At 46.2% G+C, this 27,466-nt stretch overlaps 10 protein-coding genes across 10 annotated transcripts; 4 read left to right on the plus strand and 6 right to left on the minus strand.

Moving 5' to 3' along the window:
- Positions 1-2,945: 2,945 nt before the first annotated feature.
- FPOAC1_012334 (uncharacterized protein) lies at positions 2,946-3,503 on the minus strand (the record flags this gene model as incomplete). The annotated part of the gene is made up of 2 exons (XM_044856691.1): positions 2,946-3,412; positions 3,464-3,503. The coding sequence occupies 2 exons, from the start codon at positions 3,501-3,503 to the stop codon at positions 2,946-2,948; spliced, it is 507 nt and encodes a 168-aa protein (XP_044704004.1).
- Positions 3,504-4,016: 513 nt separating this feature from the next.
- Positions 4,017-6,217, plus strand: FPOAC1_012335 (uncharacterized protein; the record flags this gene model as incomplete). The annotated part of the gene is made up of 3 exons (XM_044856692.1): positions 4,017-5,395; positions 5,447-5,506; positions 5,554-6,217. 3 exons carry the CDS (start codon positions 4,017-4,019, stop codon positions 6,215-6,217), a joined length of 2,103 nt encoding a protein of 700 aa, XP_044704005.1.
- Positions 6,218-6,239: 22 nt separating this feature from the next.
- Positions 6,240-7,172, minus strand: FPOAC1_012336 (uncharacterized protein; the record flags this gene model as incomplete). The annotated part of the gene is made up of 1 exon (XM_044856693.1): positions 6,240-7,172. The coding sequence occupies one exon, from the start codon at positions 7,170-7,172 to the stop codon at positions 6,240-6,242; it is 933 nt and encodes a 310-aa protein (XP_044704006.1).
- Positions 7,173-7,746: 574 nt separating this feature from the next.
- FPOAC1_012337 (uncharacterized protein) lies at positions 7,747-8,962 on the plus strand (the record flags this gene model as incomplete). Its single annotated transcript, XM_044856694.1, has 3 exons — positions 7,747-8,008; positions 8,065-8,555; positions 8,609-8,962. 3 exons carry the CDS (start codon positions 7,747-7,749, stop codon positions 8,960-8,962), a joined length of 1,107 nt encoding a protein of 368 aa, XP_044704007.1.
- Positions 8,963-9,928: 966 nt separating this feature from the next.
- On the minus strand, positions 9,929-11,737 carry FPOAC1_012338 (uncharacterized protein; the record flags this gene model as incomplete). Its single annotated transcript, XM_044856695.1, has 1 exon — positions 9,929-11,737. The coding sequence occupies one exon, from the start codon at positions 11,735-11,737 to the stop codon at positions 9,929-9,931; it is 1,809 nt and encodes a 602-aa protein (XP_044704008.1).
- A 901-nt stretch (positions 11,738-12,638) lies between these two features.
- RCO3 (glucose transporter) lies at positions 12,639-14,864 on the minus strand (the record flags this gene model as incomplete). The annotated part of the gene is made up of 3 exons (XM_044856696.1): positions 12,639-13,983; positions 14,037-14,315; positions 14,749-14,864. 3 exons carry the CDS (start codon positions 14,862-14,864, stop codon positions 12,639-12,641), a joined length of 1,740 nt encoding a protein of 579 aa, XP_044704009.1.
- A 1,336-nt stretch (positions 14,865-16,200) lies between these two features.
- Positions 16,201-17,469, plus strand: FPOAC1_012340 (uncharacterized protein; the record flags this gene model as incomplete). The annotated part of the gene is made up of 2 exons (XM_044856697.1): positions 16,201-16,375; positions 17,438-17,469. The coding sequence occupies 2 exons, from the start codon at positions 16,201-16,203 to the stop codon at positions 17,467-17,469; spliced, it is 207 nt and encodes a 68-aa protein (XP_044704010.1).
- A 686-nt stretch (positions 17,470-18,155) lies between these two features.
- FPOAC1_012341 (uncharacterized protein) lies at positions 18,156-20,264 on the minus strand (the record flags this gene model as incomplete). Its single annotated transcript, XM_044856698.1, has 4 exons — positions 18,156-19,710; positions 19,768-20,005; positions 20,093-20,161; positions 20,231-20,264. The coding sequence occupies 4 exons, from the start codon at positions 20,262-20,264 to the stop codon at positions 18,156-18,158; spliced, it is 1,896 nt and encodes a 631-aa protein (XP_044704011.1).
- Positions 20,265-23,021: 2,757 nt separating this feature from the next.
- On the plus strand, positions 23,022-23,639 carry FPOAC1_012342 (uncharacterized protein; the record flags this gene model as incomplete). Its single annotated transcript, XM_044856699.1, has 2 exons — positions 23,022-23,558; positions 23,607-23,639. The coding sequence occupies 2 exons, from the start codon at positions 23,022-23,024 to the stop codon at positions 23,637-23,639; spliced, it is 570 nt and encodes a 189-aa protein (XP_044704012.1).
- Positions 23,640-24,215: 576 nt separating this feature from the next.
- Positions 24,216-26,451, minus strand: FPOAC1_012343 (uncharacterized protein; the record flags this gene model as incomplete). Its single annotated transcript, XM_044856700.1, has 3 exons — positions 24,216-26,069; positions 26,163-26,319; positions 26,396-26,451. 3 exons carry the CDS (start codon positions 26,449-26,451, stop codon positions 24,216-24,218), a joined length of 2,067 nt encoding a protein of 688 aa, XP_044704013.1.
- Between the last annotated feature and the right edge of the window lie 1,015 nt (positions 26,452-27,466).

Consider the following 27,466-nt stretch of genomic DNA (forward strand, 5'->3'; position numbering starts at 1 on the left):
AGCTTTATAGAAAATAATAATAATCTTAAAGTAAGTCTTATAATTAATACCCTTTAAAATATTTAAATTATTATTATTATTATCTTTATTATTACTTTTAATATATTTATACTTATAGAGAAAGTCTAAGAAAAAGTTAATATAATTAAATAGAAAAATATATAATTTTATATATACTTATAAAAAAGTAAATAGTATTAAAGTAATTCTAATTATAATTAATATAAAAAAAGGCACTATTTTTAATAATATAGCTAATTAATACTTTATTACCTTTTAAATACTTTTTATATACCTTAGGGTTATTATTATTATTTATTATTTCCTCTTTAAAGAGATAATAAAGTATAATATTATAATTCTATATATTAATAAAATTAAAAATATATTTAATTTTACTCTTTTTTTTTAACTTCTTAATATATAATATAAAAAGTTAAGGTTCTTATATATATAAATATATAAATATATTATATTAATATAATATTTATTTAATCTTTTTTAATTACCTTAAGACCTTTAATAAAATAACCTTATAAAGTATATAAAAAAGCTTAAATAATAAACTTCTTAGCTTCTTAAGGCTATATAAAAGTATAAAAATTAATTTTAAAAACTATAATATTAAAAAGCTTTTTTAAAAAAAGCTATATAGCCTAGAAATTAAATTTCTTTAAATTAATTATATATATAATTATAATATTATTATTATTATTAATCTTACTTTTATTATTATTTTTATTCTTATTTAAAGGTATATAAGGGGTTAATTTTTTATATAAAGTAGTCTTTTTATTTAATTTAATAGAATTAATAAGTATAAAAAACTTAGCTATATTATTAAGTATAGCTTTATTAGATTTAAAAATAAGTATATTTATATAAAATTATAATACCTTTTTTATCTTTTTATAAATAGCCTTATTATTTTATATTAATTTAATAGTATTTTAAGAGGCTATTATAATAAATAATATAAAAAGATAAATTTATAAATTTAATATAATTTAAGTATTTTATATAGTATATTTATTTAATATATATTAATTTTTAAGATTTAATTTAAAGAGTAGTTTTTTTTAATTATAAATAGTATAAATAAGATAAAAAATAATATAAATTAAAGCTTAAAATAATATAAAATTAAATATTATAATATTAAATTATAAAAAAGTATATTAAAAGTATTATTAAAATTTAAAAAAAAAGTATTTTTATTTTATTATATATTATATAAAGAAAAAAAAAAAAAGTTATTATAAAATTAATAATATAATTATATAGGTATATAATTTACTTATATTAATAAACCTTATCTTATCTAATAATTATAAAAAATACCTCTTTAATAGGTCTATATAGAAGGGGTTATTATATTAAAAAAATATCATATTTGCACTTTTAGGACATTGCCCCCTGTGGCCTTCTGTACCTTCAGCTGATTATTAGCCCTATTTTAAGCTTAAGACTCGGGCTTATTTGGGTAAAGTAGATAAGCCTGGACCGCAGTTAATTATTCTAGCCCCATTTCTGGGTCTTGACTCAGCCCTGTAGAGGTTGTCTTTGGTTTACTGCGGCTTTATGCTTTGTCTAACAGCAAGCTGTTGACCAAGCTTTACTGGTCTTCAAATTTGCAGAAATCTCGATATACTGTTTGAGAAACAAAATAATTCAGTCACTGTATGCCATGTCAGACTAGCTCTTTGACTGTTTATTTTCTTCGTCCTTAGCTTAGGTCTCCAGTTCTTTACCATTTCCTCTGGTATGGAGGCTAACCGGGACTTTGGTACAACCGTTTCATCTGCAAAAACACTATCTTCTTGTCTCTCTATGGATAAAATACAATTAATACTACTCTTGCACTCGGCAGCCAAAGACAGATTGAGGCGCAGCAACTGTATTCATCTCTTCTGCTTATGCCCAACTTCCTTCACTTGCCAGATCCTAGACTCATCCTCAACTGCCACGTTGATAAAATCCTTCAAGTCATCAGCTTACTTTACATCAATATGTATTGTGTTACCTCTCCCAGTAGTAGTAATAAGCGGTCAATCGTTGACACTGTATACCACAACGCCATGGCTGGCTTGGGGTCAAAATGTGGTGTGCATCAGCTGGACAGCTCATTACTACCGCTAATGGATGCTTCCGCTTTCCAATTCTTCTGATCTGCACGGTATCTTCGTAGTTGTTTCTGGTTGGAGCGCAGTTGAAGTGTGTGTAGAGTTAGCCTCAAATGATGAGGTAAGAGCCACTTTGAGCCGTCGATTTATCACTGATGTCTAATCAAACTTGGAAAGAGAATACTGGTTCCGTCTTACTTCTTTTCAGCTGTTGACTAACACAAGTCATGAAGTCACGGTGACAACTCAAGTCACATAATATTGCAACACTGTACAGAGGCTTATATAGTGAATCCTTTATCCAATCACGATATCTTCTACGTCTTCAGTTGAGGGAACCTAATATTACTTCAGGAGCCAGTGAACTGCCGCCAACACTAAAACATCCTCAGGGTATTAGAAATATTGGCCGCTGGAAGCATAAGAGACGAAATTAGTAGGCCACTTTATGCTCATTAGACTATAGCTCTTAGACTATTTATTTTTGTAACATAAGACTTAGGAGGTTACTTTTTCTGCTACCCACTACGTTATCTAGAACACTAAACCAGACTTTTAGGGTTACTTTGAGTTTGAACTTCCCAAGTTACCAAAAGCTGACCAGCCTGCCATGCAGTTTCACCAAGCCTTCTATGCCGAGTGGCTTAGTTACGGAAAACCAGTAAGCAAACATTCAGCTCATCAGTATCAAAAATCCGTCGATAATCCGATATTCCGATGGGCCGCGAGCCCGGTTTGGAGCATCTCCTGTCGATGTGCACATTTGTACAGATCCGGTATTTTAGCTATTCTTGATCTTTTTCTCTGAGGCTTATGGCCATGCTAAAAATACAAATGCGGATTCTTTTGTTCCATGTCCTTGGCCTTGCTTCCAACAGACATCTCTGAAGTATGAATTTCACTTCTTGGGTCAACTTGGACTTCTGCGTCAAGTAACACCATATCTGCTCCAGAGTTACTCTGGTTATCATCAGGAAGTCCAAGTTGATCTGCGTCGGATTCTGTTATATGGGAACATGATCCCAGTTGATCCAAGTCCATCGAGACGTCATGCACCACTGGAGAGTCACTTTTCCCAGACTTGTTTCTGTACCATGATTTGACTTGTTCAGGTGTCTTCAGTGGAAGTCTGTCCCATTCTTTGATACGGTCATCTTTTCGTTGAGAAGACGGTTCAAGTGAAACATGACTGTTCTCGGGTTCCTCGACAGATTGGACTAGACGGAAAAGAGCTTCTTCCGTTTCAGCCAGGCGTGCTTCTAGTCTGGTGATGAACCCAATTGGAAGACCTCTAGGGGTCTGTTAGTGTTGTTAAGGATAATGAAAGGGTATTGTTGTACCTTTTGTTTTGTTCAGGGTAGTGACAGTTGGAGGGATCATTATTGCATTGTAAGCAATGGGGCCTTTGGATACCAGTTACTACTCGAGTATTTGGACATAATAGATAAATACTAACAGCTTTCTATCACACTATAATATATCATCAGTCAATTTCTTATTTTATCTGTATGAGGACTTGGTCTCCTCACCTTGCGTTTTCGCTGTCGACAATGGCTACAGGCTATTGGATTCAGCTGCCCAGGCTCTTGCTCGACTAAAGTCTCGTGAGTCTCCATGAGTAACTAGTTACACAAGGATTAATATTATTAATATGTTATCCCTATCATCCATTACAGGGCAGAGTTGTGTGTGTTACTCTGGCGATGAAATCTAACCCCGCTTCGGTGTTTTCTTTGTCCGGCGCGGCGCTAACACTCTTGTAGCAGCTACTGCCCTGGATAACACTTCACCATTCTACCTTATTCCTCAGCATGTCTTGTCCATCTTCATTATTCTGCCAAGAGTCACTAATATCTGCAATATAAGAGCGTATATCATTGATGACTAATCAATATGTCTTCTCATCACTCACCATATGACACTCTTGAAACAGCATCTCACTCAACCCCAGGCCATGAATCTCAATCTTCAAAACGAAAACACTCAACCTCGGGCCGTGAGTATGGTTTGATGCGCGACACTGGTGAGCATGACGCAGCTCGCTTCGTAGGAAGCGGTAGTGGAATTCACTATATCCGTGCTGTACACCTGAGACTAGCCAAAAAGTCTGCTTCGAGAACAGAATCTTCAACCATCAACACGCTCATCCCTGGAGAAGATGACCAATTACGACAGGGCTCTTCGAGTAAAAGAAATCAAGAACAGTTTCTATGGAAAGACGATGAAGTCTGCACGGACAAAGAAGAGCTGCCAGAATTTCAAGATTTCGTGGGCTGGTCCAAGAGCTACTTTGAAGCATGGCATCCCGTTCTCCCTTTTCTTCATGGTCCAGAAGTCTTGGGTTTGTTTGAGGAAATTTCTAAAAGCGGCATCTCCTCCTTGAATTCCATCGACAAAGTTATTGTCAGATCTATTCTCTCCATCTCATTAGCCGATAGTCGCCAGTCCGTTGCTTTCGGGAAACCGATACCGAAACAGTTTCTTTTCAACAGCGTTGATGATGCATTGGCAAGCTCGCAATTTGCCTTATGTCAACCTGCATCACTTCGAACAACACAAGCTGCTCTAGCTGTCCAGTTGTTCTTGACTTCGATGCTATGTCTGAACGCTGCGTCCCGATTGGGCGGGCTCATTGTTCGAGCTGCATTCCAATTAGGGCTTCATCGATGTCCAGCACGATATCCCTTTTTTACCACCAAGGAAGCTTCAGTTCGTCGGCGAGTTTTCTGGTGTATATACATATTGGAGAGGCTACTCTGTCAGTCTCTGGGCCTGCCACTTGATATTCACGACGACGACCTTGATGTTTGTTATCCCGGCGAAGAGCGCCATACACTTACCAACAGAGACGAAAATGTCCAAAGACTACAGCTCTTGACGTTTGTGACAAAACACGCCCGCATTCGCGGTCTTATCCTCGAGCTGAGAAATAAATCCATGCTACAACGGCAAGACACGGCAGATCGAGCAGCTTTCGTACAAGCCGAGCTGGCTAAATGGTTCAACGAAATCCAAGACGCCGTTGAAGAAGACGATCTAGCCGATACAGACTCGAACACGCCTGCGATATCTGAACATCACAAAATCATGCTCTTGGTTCTAAAACACGAGTCTGCGATATGTCTCAACAGACCTGGCTTGGCCTCCGAGCATCCCTCTCCCTCATACTCGTCCGCTTTTCAGGCTTGTATCTCGGCTGCAAAGTCAATATTGATAATACTCAAGAAACATCGGAATCGCCATCAACTACAAGTTGACTCAAATGGTGCAAGGTCACAAACTCCCTTATTGTGGCCATCATTTACATGGTCTATCTGGATTAGTGCGTTCGTTCTTATACATGCTGCTTTTGAGAGACAGGTCCCTCTCGACAGTGCACTAAAGTATGTTATAATATCCCTAATATGCTATCTTTTCTAATCGTACCTAGGCATGTCGCTGCAGCGAAGAGTATTCTCGGTCATCTAGCGGCTCGAGACACATCTTGGCCAGAATATTGTCTCGGCGCCATTGATGAACTCACATCTACAGTCCAAGAGCTCTCCCAAGACCGACCTTGTCCGATTGAATCACCTGCTGACGCTTCCATCACGACAAGGACTTTCTCGCCTGTTATTCCATATCAAAGAGGAGTCAATACCGCCACGCCTTCGAGGCCTCCAAGGTCTTTAAATCAAGACCTCGCAACGGGCTCAAGGGTCGCTACTGAAAATAGAGACACAGAACGGTCTACCACGTCAAACCCCCCTTCCAACGTCGCATCATTCCCACCACAATCTTCATCTCCCCGACCACAACAGCGTAAGCGCCAACGGACCTTCCCTTCTGCTACAGCCATATCTCATGGCATGCCATATCACCAGGAAACCCCCCACGGCCCTTACATGAGTGACTTACTCTCTACACCAAACACTTCGCTGCCTATGGAAGGATCAGCCTACCCACAGTTAGACAATGTGCCTCTTGAAGGTCAAGAGTCAATGATGTGGTACGACCAGCTCTTTGCAAGCTCTTTCAGTGCTATTGATAATCCCCTCCTAGTTCATGCAGAATTTGACGCTTCTGTTGATCCAACGTGGAATTATCTGCGCTAGTCTATGGTACATAGCTAATTCATCATACCTCCTTCACTTGCATCACCTCCCTTGCCTTGTTCAATATTACCTGTACATGTTTCTTACCCGACGCTCTATTTCCAAAGAGGTTCTTGCTCTGAAGATGTTCAAGGAACAGCTCATAAGCTGGCATATATCCTTTGACGAACTTGATTACCTGCTCATCCGACATCCCCGGCTTATGCTCCCTCAAAGCCCTTTCCTGGCCCAATCGCCATTCATAAACTTGAACCAGTTTATCCGTGCTCAAGTGCAAGAAACCGTCAAAGTGTTGCGGTCCGGCAAAGGTGTCGCAATATCGTCTGAGATTCTCGTTGATCAACAAAAGATGTTCGAGCTTGTGACTCGCAAGGGTATTGGTGAGAGACCACTCTTCAGACTGTTGCGACTCTGAAGCCTTAGCCTGCTCCCATTTCCTAGTGACTTCTTCCTTAGTCAGGGGCTGAAAACCGAGAGCCCAGCCTTCAAAGATGAGCACATCGAGATCTTGGCCCAAAGACACCTCATCCCATTCTTCCGCTGGGACTCTTCCACCTTGGCCTCCATGGAGACTCTTATCGTACGCGGGCCACTTGACGGTCTTCTTCTCACTCTCTACCCGACCAAGGACCTGATCAAAGAAGTCCTTCGCAAGAACCTCGTCATGAGTTCCAGGCTGGCCACGGGTTTGAAGAAGACCGTTGTCTGTGTTCGCTTCGCGAATAGCCACGAGTTGTGGATGGTCATGATAAAGATCATCTAGAGACAAGGTGCGGTTTTTGAGATTATGCTGGGTTGTTAAAGCTTGAGATAGAGCTGCAGCCCATGTGGACTTTCCACTGCCTTGGAGACCGGAAAGTCCAAGGACGAATGGTTTTGATGAATGTTTCTGGTGGGCGCGGATCGCAGGCACGAAAATGTCCAGAACGGCATTGATAGCGTTTGGGTCGATCATGTTAACAGGAGGTTTCAAAGGATATACAATTTGGTGGTTCAACTGTTGAAAAGGATTGACAGTATTGGAAAGAGAACAGTGAAATCAAAACCAGTCCGGAGAAAGTAATAATGTTTCGACTCATATGTATATGTCGTTACTTCATTGAGCGGATATTGTCAGCAAATCCCCGCATAATGAATGGATCTGAGCCGCTATCCACGGAAAACCATTGATGACAGCGGAGTTGGACCAGCGAGGCCATAGTCAGCCGGCTAGTGGGTAGTAGAAAAAATAACCTTCTAAGTATTAGGTTACAAAAATAAATAGTCTAAGAGCTATAGTCTAAGGAGCATAAAGTGACCTACTAATTTTATCTCTTAGGCTTTTAGCGGCCAATTTTTCTGATACCCTGAGGGGCCGGGGTCCAATATAGTCGGTGTTATTCTTCATGGGGTTGAAGCGGACAAAGAAACGTCCGCCTGCTCCACATCCATCGAGAGTGATATAATTTCACATGAGCAATTACAAACATTTAAATAGATTTGAGGGACATTGATCTATTCCTATCACTTTACTTATCACATATTGCACCATGTCTCCATCAGCCGTTGCCGCCAAAAAGACATATAACATCGCCTCCATCCCAGCTGATGGCATCGGTCCTGAGGTCATATCAGCTGGAATCGAGGCGTTGACTGCTTTAGCTGATACACTCCAAACATTCAACCTGGACTTTACCCATTATGACTGGAGCTCAGACACTTACAAGAAGACGGGAAAGTACATTCCTGACGGTGGCCTTGATCAACTAAAGAAGCACGATGCTATCCTCTTTGGCGCCGTAGGAGCTCCTGGTAAGTAGCATATCCCAGCAGAATTGTAGTTGTATATATATACTCATCACCAATAGATGTCCCTGATCATATCTCTCTTTGGGGTCTTCGTCTCGCCATCTGCCAACCCTTCCAGCAATACGCCAACGTTCGTCCCACACGCATCATGCGCGGAACACAGTCTCCTCTACGTAACTGTAAGACTGGAGATCTTGACTGGGTCATTATCCGCGAGAATAGTGAGGGCGAATACGCCGGTCAAGGCGGTCGATCGCATCGTGGTCATCCATGGGAGGTGGCTACCGAAGTCTCCATCTTTACACGCCACGCCGTCAACAGACTTATTCGCTTTTCATTTGAGATTGCGCAGAAGAGACCGAGGAAGCATTTGACTGTTGTTACCAAGAGCAATGCTCAGCGCAATGGTATGGTGTTGTGGGATGAAGTCGCTGCTGAGGTCGCGAAGGACTTTCCTGATGTGACAGTGGAGAAGATGCTGGTTGATGCTATGACTACCAAGATGGTTCTCAAGCCTGAGAGTATTGATACCATTGTCGCAAGCAACCTGGTAAGTCAACAGCGACATCCTCGTAGATACTGTTCATACTGACAATTGTTAAGCACGCAGACATTCTCTCTGATCTAGCAGCAGCCCTCGCAGGTTCAATCGGCATCGCACCAACGAGTAACCTTGACCCGACCCGCGAGAACCCATCCATGTTCGAGCCTATTCACGGATCAGCTTTTGACATTACCGGTAAAGGTGTCGCTAATCCTGTTGCTACATTCTGGACGGCAGCAGAGATGCTCGCTTGGCTCGGTGAGGAAGATGCGTCGATCAAGTTGATGGATTGTGTGGAGAATGTGACGGCTTCTGGGGTTCTGACACAGGATCTTGGTGGCAATGCGACGACCAAAGAAGTCACGGACGCAGTTGTGGCAGAGATCAAGAAGCTTGGGAAGGGCTCAGATTAACCTTTTATGTTCTAATTGAACTCTGAATTGCTCTCTTGTCTTGTTATTTGCGCACAGTGACTTCTTTGTCTTGTGATATCCATGCTTTGTTCTCTGGAGCCTTGTTTATACAAAGGCAGACAGATATAGCAATGTGGCTTTGTATTCTCCAACTATTCTTCAAAGCATGTACCATTATGAAGGCAGTTCCAATGCTGCTGTATTGACTATAAGATTGTCATGCATTTAAATCCCCATTGTTGACTTGACTGAACCAAGGAGTAAACATCACCAACCCTCAGTTTCACTCAACTGTAACTTACCAACCACACAACATTATTGAGAACACAACCTTTCAAAATGTGTCACATAACTATCGTCAAATGCAGTGCGCAAGACTGCAAAACCCCACTGCGCGTCCGTATCGTCTACTGCAAAGGCGCGCGAGAAGACACAAGAAACATGATCCCAGCTAACTGCATTGAACGTCAAACAGCGATAGGGCAGTTCAAGCAAGATGAAACCTTGCATGGATGCCTTGGAAATAGGCTGGATCCTGGACTTGATCAAGATGAAGATTGTTTCCTTCACTGCTCTTCCTGAAGCAAGCAGTGATGGTGCTACGCACAAGTCTAGTTGTGGAAGCAAATCACAGACGATATGCCCATCTCGAAAGAGATAGATGAAAGTAGTAGGTAGTAGTATCAACAATTCACAAACAAGAGAGTCATTTTCATGTTTTATAGGTCATTCATCGTTTGTTCAACAACACTGGCTAAATACAGTCACCCACTACCCTACCAGTTCACAATAAAGTGAGTATGTGTATGTATATGTATGTATATACAATACATACCATACAATCAATCATACATAACCCGGTAAAGATGAAGACTCAACCAAGGAAAAGCAAACACACACACCTGTAGAAACTGAAATAATCATTCAATTCAACAATCAGAAAGAGAAAATCGCAATCCCACCTTCTCAATGGCGATGATGATGTTGATGGCGATGGCGATGGTGGTGGTGGCGGGTTCTTTGGCCATTACCCTCATTTTCGCCAGGAAATTCAGCACGAGTCATGGTCCTCTCAACAGCCCTCATCCTCTGATCCATCCACACCTCCTCAACAGTCCTCATCCCCTCAGCAGCTTCACGCTGCATCGCCGCTATTCGTTCATCCATCCAAGCATCGTTGATAAATTCCAATCGAGGTTGTAAATCTGTCAACGTGTCCATCAGGGTGTGTAACTCATGCCGCTGATCGCGGACTGTGGCTTCATGACGCTGATGTTGCTCTTCTCTTCCCATGTGTCCCATCGCCGGCGCAGGGTTGGTAAAGCCGCCAGGAGCCATGTGTCCACCTGCCAAGTTCCCATGTCCATGTCCATGTCCAATACGATCCGGGTCACCCCGTAGGTGAATGTTTGGTGCAAGAAAGGCGGGAGGAAGTTGAGGACCGGCCGGACGATTGTATACTGCGGGGGGGAAGGGATCAGGAAGGATTGGATCGAACATCCCTGGTTGCATCAGAACTGGTAGTCCTCTATACAATCCGCCCATTCGGGCCATTATGGCTCTCTGGGTCCCATTTAGTCCCCGCCATTCTTCTCTCCCTCCGAAAGCATTTATCTCTTCCAGCTCATGCTCGAGCTCAGCCGCGCGACGATCTCTGATGTGTTGTTCACGAAGAGCTTCCTCGCGTTGCGGAAGCACCAGTGGTCGGATAACTCGCCTGGAAGCCGAAGTGTTATGTCGTCGTCTTTCTTCTTCTCCGGGGTTAGGACGCAGCTGCGGGATTCTGAGCGATCCAGTCCCGACATCTTGAGAAGCCAGCGCGTCTGTACGACGAATCTGACGGCGGAACTGTGGTGGTTTGATGCCAGGGCGGTCCCGCATGGGCACCATGGACTCAAAGCCGTTGTGCTGAGGACAAGTACAGCCTTTCCATTTCGCGCCGCACAAATAGCAGAACTCGTAATAGCAGCGACAAGTAATATGGTTACAGGCCTCTAACAGCTGAATCATCCTACCGCAACGAGGGCAGTTGACGGTTCGGGTGGCATCCATGGTGGCCCAAACATCTTCTACCACCCCTTCTTCGGCGCAAGGTTGTCCGCTGTGGCGTCTCGCACCGCAATCGAGGCACGTTCTGTCATGACAAATAAGGCAATGCCCTTTTCGATCTGGTGGGATAAACGCCGCGCAGTTGCCATCGTGGCAGTAGATTCGATCAGGAATTGATACCTGACGTTCTTCATCCATCTGGCGAAATAGATGGACAAGAGCAGGGGAGCGCGCGAGTGCAACCGCTTCTTCGTCAAATGGCTGGCAGCATCTAGGGGGGAAGTCGTCCTGGGAGCGAAAGCCTATTCGGAGGGCTTCGCGATAGCAAGACAAGCAGTAGTTGCAGCCGCAGGGTGCTCTAACGTGAGCACTCTCAGTACAGATAATGCAGTCTTGGCCATTGCTTTCGGGTTCAGGTTCCGAAGGGTCTGGAATGAAAGCCGCTCGTCGTTCTTCGCGGTCCAATACGACGCGATGGGAAGTATCTTGGACTTCGGGACTGCGCAGCCGCTGGGCTGCCAGTTCATCTTCTGGCATGATTCGCGATACTAGAAGAGCTTGTTCCTCGGGGTCTGCGAGTTCGAGTGCAAGAATGATTGTTCTTGCCAGACTGGCTTCCGAAAGTTCGTTGCGTTCCTCAGTAGAGAGGAGGTCAAGACGAGTCAGTAGGTCAACAAGGTCCGGATGAACCTGGTGGAATACGTCCGATTGGCGGCGGGACGACATGCTGGGCATTTTTTTTACAGAATAATCTTCTTGGGAGTGTTTCCAAAATAAGATACAACATGTGAAAGCTTGTTGGGAAGTTAGTTGTGTGTAATTTTTGGAAAAGATGAGCGCAGAAGGTTTAAATAGTCAAGAGAAACAAGAGGTGGGCAACTTGAACAGTTCTGGGTGAGAATGAACTGAACAGTAACAATGTTCGCAAGTATGGGAATGACAAGAAGAATGAATGCAGACAAGGTCAGTTGAAAGGGTACTCTCTTAAGTATAACTTTGGCCTTGTTGGGTGCAGGTGGAAATAGTGACCTTGTTCATCAAATGGGAATGATAAGGAACTCGACTGTAGAACTGCAGAACAAAGTCGAATACTTGCAGTGACATTGTACTCAACAGTTCTGTCGCCCTGTGGCTATTATCCAACACATCACCAACAGTTCGCGCACAGTTCATGCAGGTATGCGAAAGTTAGAATTCGAAGCCAAAAGGCAATCAGATTGATAATGCACTGTCATTTCCGTTACCCAAGAAAATCCATGGCCATGCGCCTTCACCTCGCTTTGCTTGACAATTAGCCGCTGCCCACAGGGTATCCGGGCATCCATTCATCAACGACATAAAGATATTTGACTCCTTGAAAGAATGATAAATCATGATACAAGTCCAGGATCCAAGAGTGGTATCCTACCTAAATCCCCCGTACCGACAGTCCATAAACCCAAGCGGGGAGTGATTCGACCCATGTGAAGTGGGTTGACAAATAAATAAACCATGTAAGATAAAACAACATTAACGCGTAAACCCCACAAACTCCACTTCGTCGTGAACTCCATCGCTGATTCCCTATGTGACGTTGAAGGTGAAAGACACGCAATATAGACAAACAAACAATTCGACGGCTCGAAGCCTAGTAGCTGAAGTCAACATTGGCCATTGACATGGCGGGCGGACCTTTGTTCTGGTCATTGTTGTTATTAAGCAATGAGCTGTTGGTGTTGTTCTGGCTCACAGTTATGGAAGACGCATCCCCGTCACCCAATGTTGTATCTGCGCTTGATGCAGATGTTGTTGTTTGAAGTTCGTGGCCAGCTGGAGGTTGAGCGCTCGGTGACCAACCATCGTTGAGCATCTGCTGGAAACTCCAGCTCGGTTCGAATGATTTACTGTTCCATGCATGGTTCACACGTTCGTACATTTCGTCGATCTGTTCCAGGCTGATCTTGCTCGTCTCATACACCATGCACCATACAAAGAAAACGGCCAGAATGCAAAAGGCGCCCCAGATAAAGAAGATTTTTGGACCAAAGGAGGCGTTGCCTGGTCCTGTGCCGACCAAGAAAGGCGCGCCGTAAGCAATGCCAAAGTTGAGAAGCCAGTTGGATGCTGTTGAAACGGACATGGCCTTTGCTCGGACCTTTAGAGGATAAATCTCAGAAGTGACGACCCAGACCACGGGGCCCCAAGATGCAGCGAAAAAGAAAATGTTGATAGCACAAAAGGCGATGAGGATGGTTTGTGACGCTTTCTCGTAGTTTTGTCCTGTCGCTGTGTCGAATGACGCCATAAGAAGTTGACAACCAGCCATGCCAAGTGCTCCAATCATCAAAAGTCTTCGCCGGCCCCATTTCTCAATGACTAATAGACCTGGTATCGTCGATACAACGTTGATAATGTTGATAATAAGCGACTTGGTGTAAGGGCTTTCAACGCCGGCGCCGTCAAAAAATGATGTGCTGTAATACATTATAAAGTTGATACCAGTAAGTTGTTGAAGCATCTGAAGCCCACATCCAGTAAAAGTTCGCCGACCAAGATTCGGTGAGCCGATAAAAAGTTGCTTATAGCTGTCGGGACCTAATGTTAGTTCGTATTGATGGTTGGCAATCATTTCTTGCAGTTCATCAACGAGTGCCGGGTGGGTAATGTCGAGTCGTCGTAGCCGGCTTAGTGATAGGCCGGCGGCTTCGTGCAAGCCCTTCTTAACAAGGAAACGAGGTGTTTCTGGTAGCAGTAATAGACCTCCGGTGAGAATGATTGCTGGGACGATTTGGAGACCGAGAGGGATGCGGTATGCGGATGAGTTGTTGAGTTTGGAGGCCAGAATGTTAACAATAGAGGCGGCCAATAGGCCAAAGGTGATGGATAATTGATAGGCGCAGACGAGAGTACCTCGTATCCATTTGGGCGCCATTTCAGACTGATATAGTGGAACGAGTACAGAGATGAGACCGACTCCTACACCAGCAAAGAATCTGTAACGGTTAATAATCTGATCTCGCCCGACTCAGTTTAAGTGGGAACATACCTTCCGACCAGCAATAAGTCAATGTTATCAGCGGCAACTTGGAAGATGGCACCGACGCAGAAGATAGCGACGGCCAGAAGTAAAGTTTTGCGACGGCCTAATGAGTCGCCGGTAGGTGCGGCAAGCAGAGCACCGAGGGCCGTGCCAGCACTTAGAATGGCGACAATGATAGATGAGTCTTTTGTGCAAATGTCGATGGCGCCGTTATCATCGATGCAATTTGTGTGTTTTCCGAACTGCTCCTTGAACTCTGTCATGGCAAGGATACCGTTGATGGCTCTGCAAAGATGGATAGTTAGTATTTGTGACTGAAAAATAATGTGACGCGATCAAGTGATTTGGTTATGGATGAGCGAATGCGGTTGGGAGTCCGGCCGGTCGTTTTATATTGACGGGTTTGCGAGTGTAAGTCATTATCATTTCGAATATCAGTATCGTATAACTCCATCTCGAATTTCCTCGCCGTGTTATCGTTTTTTTGTTGTTGAAAATAATGTGGTGATGGTATCGGCGTCATCTTCCGTCACACAAGGTTCGCCGCCGCCGTCGCATCGTTAAAAAGTCAATCGTGAATATCCGTCAAAGCGTTGTAGAAGGTCCCTTGTTTCGTCTATTATCGTCGGGTCCGTGGTTTTGAATTTCGCCGTACTTCCCCATCCGCAATACATGCCATTTCCAACATCAAAGTCAAGGGATTGGTGGTCTGTCTTACCCAGTATCGTAGCCGAACAGTAACCCGCCAGAGGCAACGAAGAGACCGACCATGATGGCCGGCGCCGACGAGCCCGCGACATTGTCGGGTTTCTGCCAGCCCATGGCAATGGCCATGGTGTAGGTGTTGAAGTCGTCAATCCAGGGTTCAGAGGTGTCGAGAGCGAAAGGCTCCGAGTCGGCGAGATTTTGGTGGAGGTTGAAGGGGTTGAGAGATCAACGGGGGGACATTGGGCGATTCCGTGTGGGTAATATTGGATGGCAGATGGCCACTGACTCTCTCTCTAAGTCTGTTATTCTCGCACTGGGTACCAGGTACTTGGGTTGGTTAAAGTCAATGCTTGGCTCTAGTCTTTTTAAGGAGAAGGGGAAGCACGTAGTACACGGGGTAAAGGTAGAGTTAGAAAGAAGAGTAGAGAATAAAATGCCTATATCATGGACTGATATTGAAGAGACGCGATGAATAAACTTATCTTGTAATTTCAGATGTAGTCAGAAAGTCAAAGCTGGGTCCAGGTTCAGCCAGGTCCAGGTCCCAGGTAAAAAAGAGAGACAGAGAGAGGGGCAGGACAGACCTGAATGCAATGGAGAGTGTTCCCGTCTCCAGACGCAGGAAACCGAAATGGAAGGGATCATCGCTCTGGGGTCCGCTAGCCCATTCTTGTACAAGGCCAAGCATTGGCTCCCTGTCCTGCAGCCACTGGAACCTCGTCAAGCAATTCTAGTGGAGTCTCTTCCTCTCTGGGAAGAGCGTGGACTGGCTGAGCTAAGCGAGTCACAGTGCGCTCCTCTTCCTCTCGTTCCCGCCTAACGATACAACATTAAATTCTCCCTTTTGATTCTATGTAGCATTACACAACACCATTCGTTCATTCAGGACATTTTATTTTTTTCGGATAACACAACATTACGCACGCGTCTCCTTCCAGAAACCCGACGGGGAGACCTCGACTGTCTGAGCGCCACGAATCTGAAACTGAGTCACCTAGACACGGTCCTTGTCTGGTCTTGTGTTAGTGGATTCAGGTCAAGTTAAAGCAGCATCTAGAAAAGTATGGCAGGGAAGTATTCAGCTGTTGGTTCGTTCCGCACCCGGTTGACCGTTGGCCTCTGTTAGCTGCATTCAAAGGTTGGTCAAATGGCGGAGAGTTGACTCATTTAAAGATGAGTAGTGACTGGCCTGAATACTACTTCATATAGCAGGGGAGGGAGATTCCGCATTACAACGAATATCCTTGTGCTATACATAACCTCAGAACCAGGATAATCGATCCCGAAGCTCTGGTTTGATACTATTGCCATCTCCAAACCCATCAGCACAGCAGACAAATATAGACCACGATGAATCAAAACTTCACTTCCAGATAAACTCATAAACTCAACCACGCCAAGAAGCACAGTCAGAACACTGTACGTTACACGCATCCATTCAAGACACAACGGTGCCTCCGCCATGCAGCGCTTACCCCGGCCTAGCACCCCTTCCAACGGAACCGCATTCTCTACTGTACCAGCAAGTTTCCTCCCGCCATCAGATCATAGTGCGGGTACTCCCAAACTACGTGCGACTTTGCACAGTATGCACAGTCTCCAGCTCTTCCCCCGCAAGGGTCCAGTCTCGGGTACCGGTACTTGGCGACCATGATTTGAATTCTGAGAGCGAGCGTCGACCCTTGTAGGTAAGATCAATGACAGAACAAAATGGTCATGCTATCAGGCAAACCACCTCTTTCATTTGAGAAAAGTTCATGATTGAACTCAAAGACAATTAAATTGCAAGCCACTCACGTTGCAACGCGTTTCACAGGACCAGGGAGCCAAATTATCTGCGATTTTATTCATGCAAGCTCCAAAGTGGCTTTGTGAGCTCCCAAAAAAAATAAAAATAAAATGGCCTGATTGATCGACAAGAACCAAAGCCCATTTCGCGGGTTCAGCCGCTCCTGTCAGTTCGGAAGCCGAAACAACAGTGGCAGATCAAAGAGTCCTCGATAATTTAGTTACAGTGACAATGACAGTCTGCCTGCTATTTCTTACATCACCAAATAACAACTTCTCTCCTGGTCATGCGACGCTCTCTCCCTGCTTGGCGTCTAGGCAGATGTGAGAAGCCGTGGCTTTTGGTGGCTTGGTCACTCTACATCAGAGGCTACAGAAGAATGTGTCCCGAACGGGAAGCTTGCAAGGCTTCTTGCATCCAACTCTGAGAATTCAGACGAAACGCTGTGACCGAGGTACTTCTGTTAATATGAACAATCGTTCCAAGCGCAAGTTGAGATCTATCCTGCAGCATTAACAGCAGAGGCATGCGACGTCTCTATTCCATTATATCACTAAAAACAACATTCTGTCAAATTTGTATAGCTTCACATTCAATTTATTAGACAAGTCAGGTACATCGGTGTTTTGACACGTGCTCGGCGTAACTTTTTGCGGGGTGCAGCAACAAAGTACGGGGAACAAGGATCAAAGACCGCAAGACCGAACCGAACGTCCCTTGGCAGACAAAGAAGTGTCAGAAATGCCGCGCTGATCATCTCAGATGGTTGTCATCTTCACGTGGATCAATTAATCGCAAGGTGTCAGATTCTATTTCGTGCGCGTATAGTCATTGACATGATTACCTCTGGCTGAGCGGATACGAAGCGAGATCTAACCAAAACTGACCTGAACTACGACATTTACCCTAGACTACAAAATCAACTGCAGTATGGAACTTTAAAACCAGGTTTAATTTGAGCGGTTGGACCAATAAACTGAGCTAATTATCGTCAAAGTAGCTGGTTTCAAAAGGTAGTCTCAGCTTGTACTCATTACGATCGAGAGCGTATTGGGCTACTCAAGATCCAACGACTTTATGAGGTCAACGACGGAAGCAAAGTCTGATCTCATCGATGATACCTTTCATCATTGCAACGCTTCACCCGTGAATCCTGCACAAATACTTGACCAAATGCAACGTTTTCTCAGGGCCGCGTGGTAGTGTAACAAAACGAGACAAACTTTCCCTTCCCATCTTGATCGTCAGGCACAAGCACAAAAGGTCCATGCAAAAAAAGGACCGTCGTGATACATGTGCTATACCAAGCCACTCCGTTGATCAACGTCAAGCCGCAAACTCTCATACAGAGGACAAACAGATCACAGAGTTTTACTATAGGGGTAATTCGTAAATGCTAAGATATCTTTAGTAAATTGTATAAACTAGATTGCAACCGAGCTGCATGCATCCCGCCTATCAATATAATACAAAAAAAAAAAAGTTCCTGGACGCCTAAATTGCCAAAAAGCCCCTTTTCAGCCATGGGGGTTACTCGCACAAAAAACACAACTGCAAAAAGTTCATGGCGGCTTTGCTCTTTTGTTTGCCGCGTCACCGTCGTTACATCAAGTGTCTCCACATAGCCTCTAAGGCTCGAGAGTAACCTCCTGGCCCTTGACGCGGCCGATGACCTGCTGAGGCGCGTACTTGGGGATGACCTCATCGTCGTGCAACATCTCAAACTCCTCGGTCGCGTCGCGGCCCATGAAGTTCAGGATGGCCTGCACGCCACCAGGGTGCTCCTCGAGCCAGTCGCTCAGGTCCAGAACGACACCCTTGACGACGACCCAGACGTTGTCCTTGGTGTTGTGCTCGGCGATCTCCTCCATGGTGTACTCCTTCTCGGGGACCTTGAAGGTCTTGGGGTCGTTGGGCTTAGCAGCCTTGGCACCGTCCTCCTTGACGGGGTTGGGACCGGCGGCAACGCTGGCGTGCTCGTCGACCTTTGAAGGAGCTCCGGAGCCGGAAGAAGCGGCGCCAGGAGCACCCCAAGAGACAGTCACCTGGTTGGGGATTGAAGGGTCAAGGTGCAGAGAGATTTGACCAACACGCTCAGCGGCGCTGCCAGCACTGCCCTTGAGGGCGTTCTGGAAGAGGTAGTTGCTGGCAGTGTCACCAGCAACACGACCGTAGACAACACAGCCGAGAAGAGAAGATCCACCCAGACGGTTAGCACCGTGGACACCACCAGCTAACTCACCACAGGCGTAGAGACCGTCGAAAGGCTGCTTGTCCTGGTTGAGGACCTGAGCCTTGTCGTTGATCTCAATACCACCCATGGTGAAGTGGAGAACGGGCTCCATGACAGCGACGTGGAAGTCGTCGTCAACGTTGACGGGCAGGTTGTGGAAGAACTTCTTGCCCCAAGGGTCCTTCTGCTTGCCGTCGGCAATATCGTTGTATGTAGAGAAGGTCTTCTGGAGGTGCTCGGGGGTGCAGCCAATCTCCTTGGCAAGCTCCTTACCGGTCATCTTCTTCATGAGACCACGGCCAGAGTAGTGGCGGGTGTGGAAATCAAGGACCTTGGAGGCCTTGGAGTTGAGAACAAGTCGGATGGGGAACTTGTCTTTCTTCTTCTCATCCCACATCATGCCGGAGACGTAGTCACGGTGACCAAGCTCATCGCAGAATCGGTCACCATCGGCGTTGAGCAAAAGACCACCTTCACCACGGAGAGCCTCGGCAGCGAGGAATTTCCACTTGGAGCCGGGGTCCTTGGGGTCGACGAGACCTGTAGGGTGGACCTGAACCTTGTCCATATCGATACCGTTACCACCGATGGCCATGACCATCTTCTGACCGTCACCAGTGGCGTGTGTGCCGTTTGTGGTGGCGAGGCCGTAGGTATCTGGGCGGTGCTTCTTGAGCAGAGAAGAGTCGGAGAAATCAGCAGCGTAGCCACCAGTAGCGAGGATGACGGGACCATCAACAGAGACAGTCTCGCCGTTGTGCTCGTACTTGACACCGGTGATCAAGTTACCCTCTTTGTTAAGCTCGGTGACGCGAGCCTTCTTGACGATCTCGACGCGGCCGGGTTCACTCTCGGCAAGCTCCTCGAGGCGCTGCATCAGGGCGTAGGTGATGGCCATACCGGGGAACTTGGCATCGTGTCCTCGGTGGGTTCGGGGCTGGGAGTGACCACTGTGCAGTTGTTAGTAGGCTGTCTTTGACACCAGATCGATAGCGAATTGAACATACCCGAGACGAGAAACGAGAGTGAGGTCGAGGTTGAACTCATCCTGGAGCCACTCAACAGCAGAAGCGGACTTGTAGGTGAGGACCTTGATGAGGTCGGGACGGGCCTTGTCACGGGCGGACTTGAGGGTATCATCGTAGAACTGCTTGACGCTGTCGGGAATGCCAGTCTCAACTTGCGTTCTTGTGAGAGCACCGTTGATACCGGAAGTAGCCTTGGTAGAGTTTCCACCAAAGAAGCCTGCGCATGTTAGCTCAGTTGCGCGCATTCGACCAAACTCAGGCGCTCAAATGCGCTGAGGGTTGTCGGTTCGGTTCGGAGACTTACCCTGCTTGTCGAGAACAACGACGTTGCCGCCAGCCAGGTAGATGGTGTGCGCAGCAGATAGACCAGAGACTGAAGATGTGTATTAGTATGGGCTGATTTGGTCGCGCCTAGCGACTTTGAGCATCATTGTCAACTTACGGCCACCGCCAACGACAATCACTCTAGGAGCCATTGTTGTGTATGTGTATTGTTATGTGGAGGATACAAGAAAGAGAATGATTCAAGACACAGCAGATTAGACTCCCACGCCAATGGAGAATAATATAAAAAAGACAGAGATGGAGATTGGAGGTGAGAGTGCTGATGAAGGAATTAAAAGAACAAATCCAAAAAAGAAAAGGTCGGGGAAAGGAAGAGAGGATCAAGGGCAAGTCTTATTTAGTCGATGCGATCCATGCGACTCGACTGGACGCCCACAACGCCGAGGGGCAAGATCCCTGGACTAAGGCGCAGAAGCCGAGGTCGAACCATGACCATCCCCATGATGACCTAGCGAGCGAGCGCGTGCAATCCAACCTGCATATCCATTTCTGGCCATCTGAGTTTAACAATCATAGTCGATCATAAGAATCAGGTACTTAAAAGACACTACAAACTGCTGTGAGTTATAGTTTGGCACTGTACATATACTTTCTTGCCACCCTGAATTGTTATAAAGTCATTTTTTATTGTCTTGATCATGTCTGTCGCGAACAAATACTTGCGGGGAGTGTCAAAAAACAAGCACAAATCAGATGCTGGCATTTTCTCAGCAGGTCCAGTCCAGGATTGCTTCCCGGAAGCGGCTCTCATACCCACTGAGACTTAGCGTCCACCCACCTGTATCCACCCCCGCTACGGGCATCAAGATTTGGGGATTGGGGGAATGCTTGGAATATTGACATATTGACATGCGACATAGCTTCATGTTGTTGCTCAGTTGGGTTAGAGAGAGACTGAGCTGTTATCCAACCTGATGAGCTGAATTAAAGGCACTATTAAGTTACTCTGACATAAAATTCTCCAACATCGCAGCCCTCGCCGTAAGCTACGCCGAAACACCACCCGCTATATCCCCGGCGACCGGGCAACCCACCGACTATGGCCTCTGATGTGCCGAGGTCTCCGCTACTCTAGCAGATGAGGTTCGTGTGGGGGAAGCTAAGGAGGAATTCTTTGACTTGGCAGCATCACAATTCCTGTTTCTGAATTGTGAACAGGGTCGTGTCAAATACCATTAAGTGTTTTGTCATACTAACACGTGGTATTGACCAGACGTTTCGTTATGATATAGATTGTCATATTGCTGATGTTCTGACAATAACACGAGCATGTGAGAAAGCCTTCTCCTCACTTGCTCTGTCTTTGATATCTTCCAAAACCGCCAATCATACCTCCCTTCTCCAAACCCCACACAACCGGACTTGTGACCGACCGCCCTCGGCCAAGTAACCGGACCTTTATGGCTAAATGAGAATGCTTCCCAAGGAGGACACGTGATATAAAGTGACAGTATTCCCTAGACAAAGAGGACAAAGTGCTGTCCAGTTTTCACATGTTTCTTTCGTACTTGATGAAGCAAGTACATGAATCGCTGCATCTTTGGATCATCCTACTCCATGACGCCCATGCATTTGAGCATGCCGCCATTTTCCCCACGTTCATGACTAAGGTGCAACAACAAACATTCTTCAAGAGGCTTGTGACAGTCAGATCTGGTCAGCTGGACTCTTTTCCTTTTTTGAGGCTTACCATTCGTCTTTTCCCTCACATCAAGTCAAGAAAAAAGCACGTGAAAGTCTTGCCTCCTGGTTTCAGTTCAGTCTTTGCCGCTGAAGCGAGACACTTCCTATACTTTTTGAGTTTTCCCCGGATTCTACACGTGCATCATCTGACCCCAGACTACGCCACTTCTCACTGCTTCGTTTTCCTCGGCCTTGAATTCTGGGGATGGCGCTGACTCATCCGGAACTTTCACATGTGAATGCCTATGAATGTGAGATGGATCAATGCAACTTCGTTATAGAATAGCCTAAAGGTCCAGTCCAAATAGAATAAACCGACGCTAATTTGGTCTCATAATTCCAGCGGTCAAACCTTGGACATGCCGAAGCTGAGATATATAAAAAAAAAGACACACCGTAATTGTAACGAGCCACGATAAAGACAAATTACTACAGCCACAAACTACTCTTCAGTTCAAAAATAACAACCGATATCACAAACGTTGAACTGTTATAACGGTGAGAGCGAAGCCACAAACAAATATCACAGGTCAAAATAGACTTGACCATCGCGTAGTCAACTCCAAACTTAGAAGATGTATTGTTGGCAGATAACACAATCCGAGGCCAGTCTTTATCTCGCCTGTAATAGATACAGCCCATTTGTGTTCATTCTTCAGATTTACAGTGATAGCTGAAGCATACTCAGAACCTTTACCTCGTTGGAAGAATCTATCCCAAGCCCGACCCTCTCTAGTAGGTAGCAGAAAAGATGACCTCGTAAGTCTTAGGTTAAAAAAATAAATAGTCTAAAAGCTATAGTCTAAGGAGCATAAAGTGGCCCATTAATTTCGTCTCTTATGCTTCCAGCGGCCAATTTTTCTGATACCCTGAGGCCTCTCAAGCTGTCCAAAACAATCCACCTTGACTTGGCATATTCCATCATGATGTTTCCCACAAAACTATTGCACAACGAATCTTTCAGAAAAACTAACACTCTGTTTCTACTTGAACCAATTTAGTGTTCTTCTATGTATCGCAATTACTTCATGTGTGTACACTGCAGGCGACGACTCTTCTATCCTTGGTTCACCTCAACATCAATGTTATATGATTGGCCTACTCAGACCCGCCTCACCTCCACATGATTTCTTCCTGCATCACGTCCCTCGTCTCATGACGTACATTCTTCAATACCACTTCAATCCTGCATCACCATCAGCAACATGAAACCTCTTATCACTCTAACAGCCCTATTAAGTCTCGCGACATCCTCCCAAGTTCCTCTCAAAGGCCATCTCCCTATAATGTCTTTCTCCGACTCTCCTTCGGTCCAACCCTCCGTCGCCCTCGGCGACATCCTAGGTTCCAACCGCGGCCTCACGTCCTTCTCCTCCTTCGCGCGCATGCAGCCCGCTACTGACACGCGCCTCTCTGACTTGTCAACCAACACCACCGTACTCGCGCCGCTGAATTCGGCCGTCGATGCGCTTCCGCGCAAACCGTGGGAGCAACCTGCTGATTACGATGCGTTTGGCGCGGATGCGTACGAGGGTGATGGTGGACAAGATCGTGCCAAGGAAAATATGAGGCGTTTCGTGGAGTCGCATCTCGTGCCGGCTAGTCCGTGGGAGACGGAGGACAAGATCAAGACCTTAGGCGGTAAGGAGGTTTGGTGGGTTGTCAAGGATGGGAAGAAGATCATTATGCCTGATGAAGTCGAGGTTGAGCGTGTGGCCAGTCAAGTTGGTAACGGAGAGCTTGTAAGTCGATTACCATCAATATGGAGGTAACTGCTAATCTGGCTACAGTGGATCCTTAAAGGAGTTTTAAACTACGCTTAGAATTGCGGTAAAGCACGGGTAATGATAGATTAATGATTATTGTACATAATTTAGTAACAGGCTAGATATCACAGAAACAGGCTACAGATGGTTCCTCACAGCACCCACCGTAACATGAATAATGAACTCGGACTTTAAAGACAATACCACAGCTCATTCTCAAGCTGGTTCACTCAGTATATTGATTAGGTCAACATATTCGTCGCCGGTATCATCTAACCACACTCCCGATAAAAACACCATCCAGACAAAAACAGGTAACGAATCACAAAAATATCCGCAATAAACTCCTTGCATCTTTTCCATCATGCAGTGTGTTCGACACAATCAACCCAATGTATGGTTCTATTTGCACACCACGAGACTTCAGGACTGTGAGCCGAAAAAAGAAGAAGAGAAGCGGAAACACAGGCATGATTGCCTCGTGAACAAGAGACTGAGGCCATTGATAGACACTGACTAGATTGATGATGTTTCATGACTGGCATGCAGAGGCCAGCCTATGATGCCCTATCGGTTGAAGCGTGTAACGGAAAGCACTTTTGTATGGAGGGTAAACAACGAAGAACAAGGTGATCATTCAATCTTGACCCTCTTTGCGTCTGACTCCTCTGTAGCCTCACTCTGGGCTGTGGCTCCCAACTCAGGAGTCTTTCGTTTTGTAGCAGTGGAACCGCTTAAACCCACACTCAAGCTTTGTGAGGATCCATTGGCATTTGATATAGGATCCTTTATTTCCTTCAAGATATTGGAATTTGCATTTGGCGTCGTGTTTAAGGTGTCATCTCTGAGGAAACTAGGCCCTGAACCAACAACTGGGGTTGCAAAGTTCAACGGACTAGGCAGCGTATTACTGTCACCTCCCCGGAAGTTCCAGTCCGGATAAAAGCTACTTGGACTCGGCAGAAGTTCATTTGTCAAGAAACGTGATGGCAAGGCAGAGACAGGAGTTTCACCATTCACATTCTGCTGAGGAGGCGGCCGGGCAAAGGGATTCGGTGGACCAGTAGCACCTGCAGACAATATTGCTGACGCAGATGGAGAGGGAGGAGGAAGCACGAGCGATGACTGCGAGTTGTGCCGTTGGGGCACTTGTGTAGTGGTTTCGGTAGGATTTCGCGGAGAGTTTGACTCGGCTGTTCGTGCGCTACCGCCGCCTTCTGACCCGCCATCCGGAATCTGCACCGTTAGACGGGGACCACGCGGCCGGGCCCCGCCAGGGCCGCCAGGAAGCTTTGCACTGTTTGAACGTGAAGGCGGCGTCGGTGCCGATTCTGGTATCGACGACAATGACCCAGTTCTCTTTGTATCATTTTGCGTGCTGGCGCGCTGGGGCATGTGAGGTGACGATTTGGACGCGTCAGCGGCCCGGTTCAATGCAGCCACATCTACCGACTGAGAACGGTTTGCGGCATTGGCGGCATTCGCAGCGGCAGCGGCAGCAGCCGATTCTGATTTGACAGATTCCGATGTAAAAGACGCAAGATGCTGTGACAAGATGGAACGGTTTTCTTCAATGGGAGTAAAGATGCTGTGCGATTTCCTTTGAGGCAACTTTTTGATAGCGCTGTCCGTATTCAGTAGAGGTGGTTGAGGGCGTTCTTGTGATTCAGTCTTGATTTCTACAGGAGGCGGCGGCGGGGGCGGAAGATCTTGCAGACGACGTTCAGGTTGGGGCGGCGGTGGGGACATTTGCGACAAGTTCGAAGTAGGATGTTGGTGATTCGGTTGAGGTGACGGTGTTGGACGTGCGGGAGCTTGAATTCCTTGAGACGGCGGCTGCGAAGTGTAAGCTGGAGGCATTGGCGAAGGCATCGGTGATCTGCGATCTTCCATGTACGGTCCTTGTGGATGTGGATGTGGATGTGACTGATGTTGCTGATGCTGTTGATGTTGTTGATGCTGCTGATGCTGCTGATGTTGCTGATGTTGCGGGTGTTGTTGATGCTGTGGCATAGGAGGCTGTTGATGGTATGCATATTGCGGATGAGGAGCATGTTGAGGAAGTAGACCAGGAGGAGGATGAGGCGAGTTGTAGATCGGAGGAGTAGCCATGTAATTCATTGCAGGATGTTGAGGACCAGGTGGAGGCGGAGGTTGAACCATACCAGGACCCATTCGGCGCATGTCGTTTCGTGATGTTGGTCGCGAGCTGATTGATGATTGTGGAGTATGTGTGCGCTGAACGGGGTGTCCGGGATGTGCCTGGAAAGGACCGCTGCCGTTACCGATAGGTGGTGAAGCTGAAGGTGTTTGATGTCGAACCTGAGGAAATGGAGGTTGGTGTTGTCCATAAGGATGAGGAGGCATCATTTGGTTCTCAACCACCTCGGGGCCATGGGGAGGGGTACCGTCGCCTTCCTCTTCATCATCGTCATCGTTTCCTCCGTTGAAGTCGGCGGGACCTTTGTGTTCGCTTGGGCCACCATGCTAGTATCTGTCAGTACACCATGCTAGAACTCGCCGCGCTTTCGCCCAATCTACTGATTTTGGGATGTGACAGGTACTATGAGTTGGACTCACATATTGATATCGATGGATAAGCTCTCGCATATCCGCTGATGAATACTCGTAGAGCTTCTTATTGTTGCCAAAGATGAAGACGGCGACATCGACGGAGCAGAGGACGGAGAGCTCATGAGCCTTCTTGAAAAGACCACCCTTTCGCTTCAAAAAGGTGCTGCGTGCGCCAGTTAGTCGCGAAACTTCATGATATACGGGGCCAGATATTTAATGGCGACCCAAGTATTACTTACACAGAGCGATTTCTGTCATCTTTGATCGCCTTGATCTCAATCTTTCTTCGTCCCATGGTGAACGGTTGTGCTTCTCAAGTTGGAGAAATGTGTCGCGTTTCCACGCGGGGAAACGAAACGGTCGCGGCCAAAAGGACGATGAAATAACCGTCAGAGGCGCCAAGCGGTGGAGTAAGGTGGGAATTAGAACGGGTCGCGCAGATCGTCGCAAAAGAAAGGAGTTGACGAGAAGTGGCAGCGTGACAAGTCGGACGGTTGGGAAGTACTCAAGTCGAAGGCGCAGCTGTGGTCGTAATCCTAAGCGAGAACAAAGGATAGTTAAACGGCGTGCGTAAGTCGATTCTGGCGGTAGAGTCGCTCGAAAAGGGCGAAAAACGTCAGGTAAACGCTCGATGGGTAAATCCGTGAGAAAGAGGAGCAGGTTGGGGGTGAGATGACGGAGGCGGCTGTCGCGGTGACCGTGGAAAGGTAGTTTGAAGATTAAAAAAAAAAAGAATGGGAGCGGGAGACGATTTGACGGCGGAAGCAAAAGTGGTTTGGTTTGCTAGAGCTGGGACAAGCCGAGACCTTCAAAGATGTGAGGTGAAAGGACCTCGAGGTCGTTGGAGACCTTTGTAACTTAGTGGTCGACAACTGGTGGAGGGGTACCTGTTGCAGTAGCGCGTTGACGGTATCTCTTTAAGCTTGGCTCTTTGATGGTAATTGGTACCCTTCTTTAGCCCTGGGGAGAGACGAGAGGAAAGAACACGATAAGTGACGCAGACATGCGAGTCGCGTAAATCATGAGATTCGTTGTGCGGGAGAAAGATGCGAGTTCCAAAAAGCCGTTGCGACAAGAAATTTAGAAAGTTCCGAAGATCCTTTGCGCGACGCGCGACGCGAAATAAAGGTAGATAGATGAATCCTAAGCTGAAGTCCAAAGATGATGACGATCTGGCGCTTGCGCTTGAAGTCGCAATTAGGGAGTAAAAGGAGCACAATTAACCCCAAAAGTCGAGTTCATCAAAGACCAAGGACGATCTGATAGAAGGTCGATTGGGATGGGGCTGAATCTGGCTGGCGTCTGTGGTT

Source organism: Fusarium poae, chromosome 4 (assembly GCF_019609905.1).
Source record: "Fusarium poae strain DAOMC 252244 chromosome 4, whole genome shotgun sequence".
Taxonomy (NCBI): Eukaryota; Fungi; Ascomycota; class Sordariomycetes; order Hypocreales; family Nectriaceae; genus Fusarium; species Fusarium poae.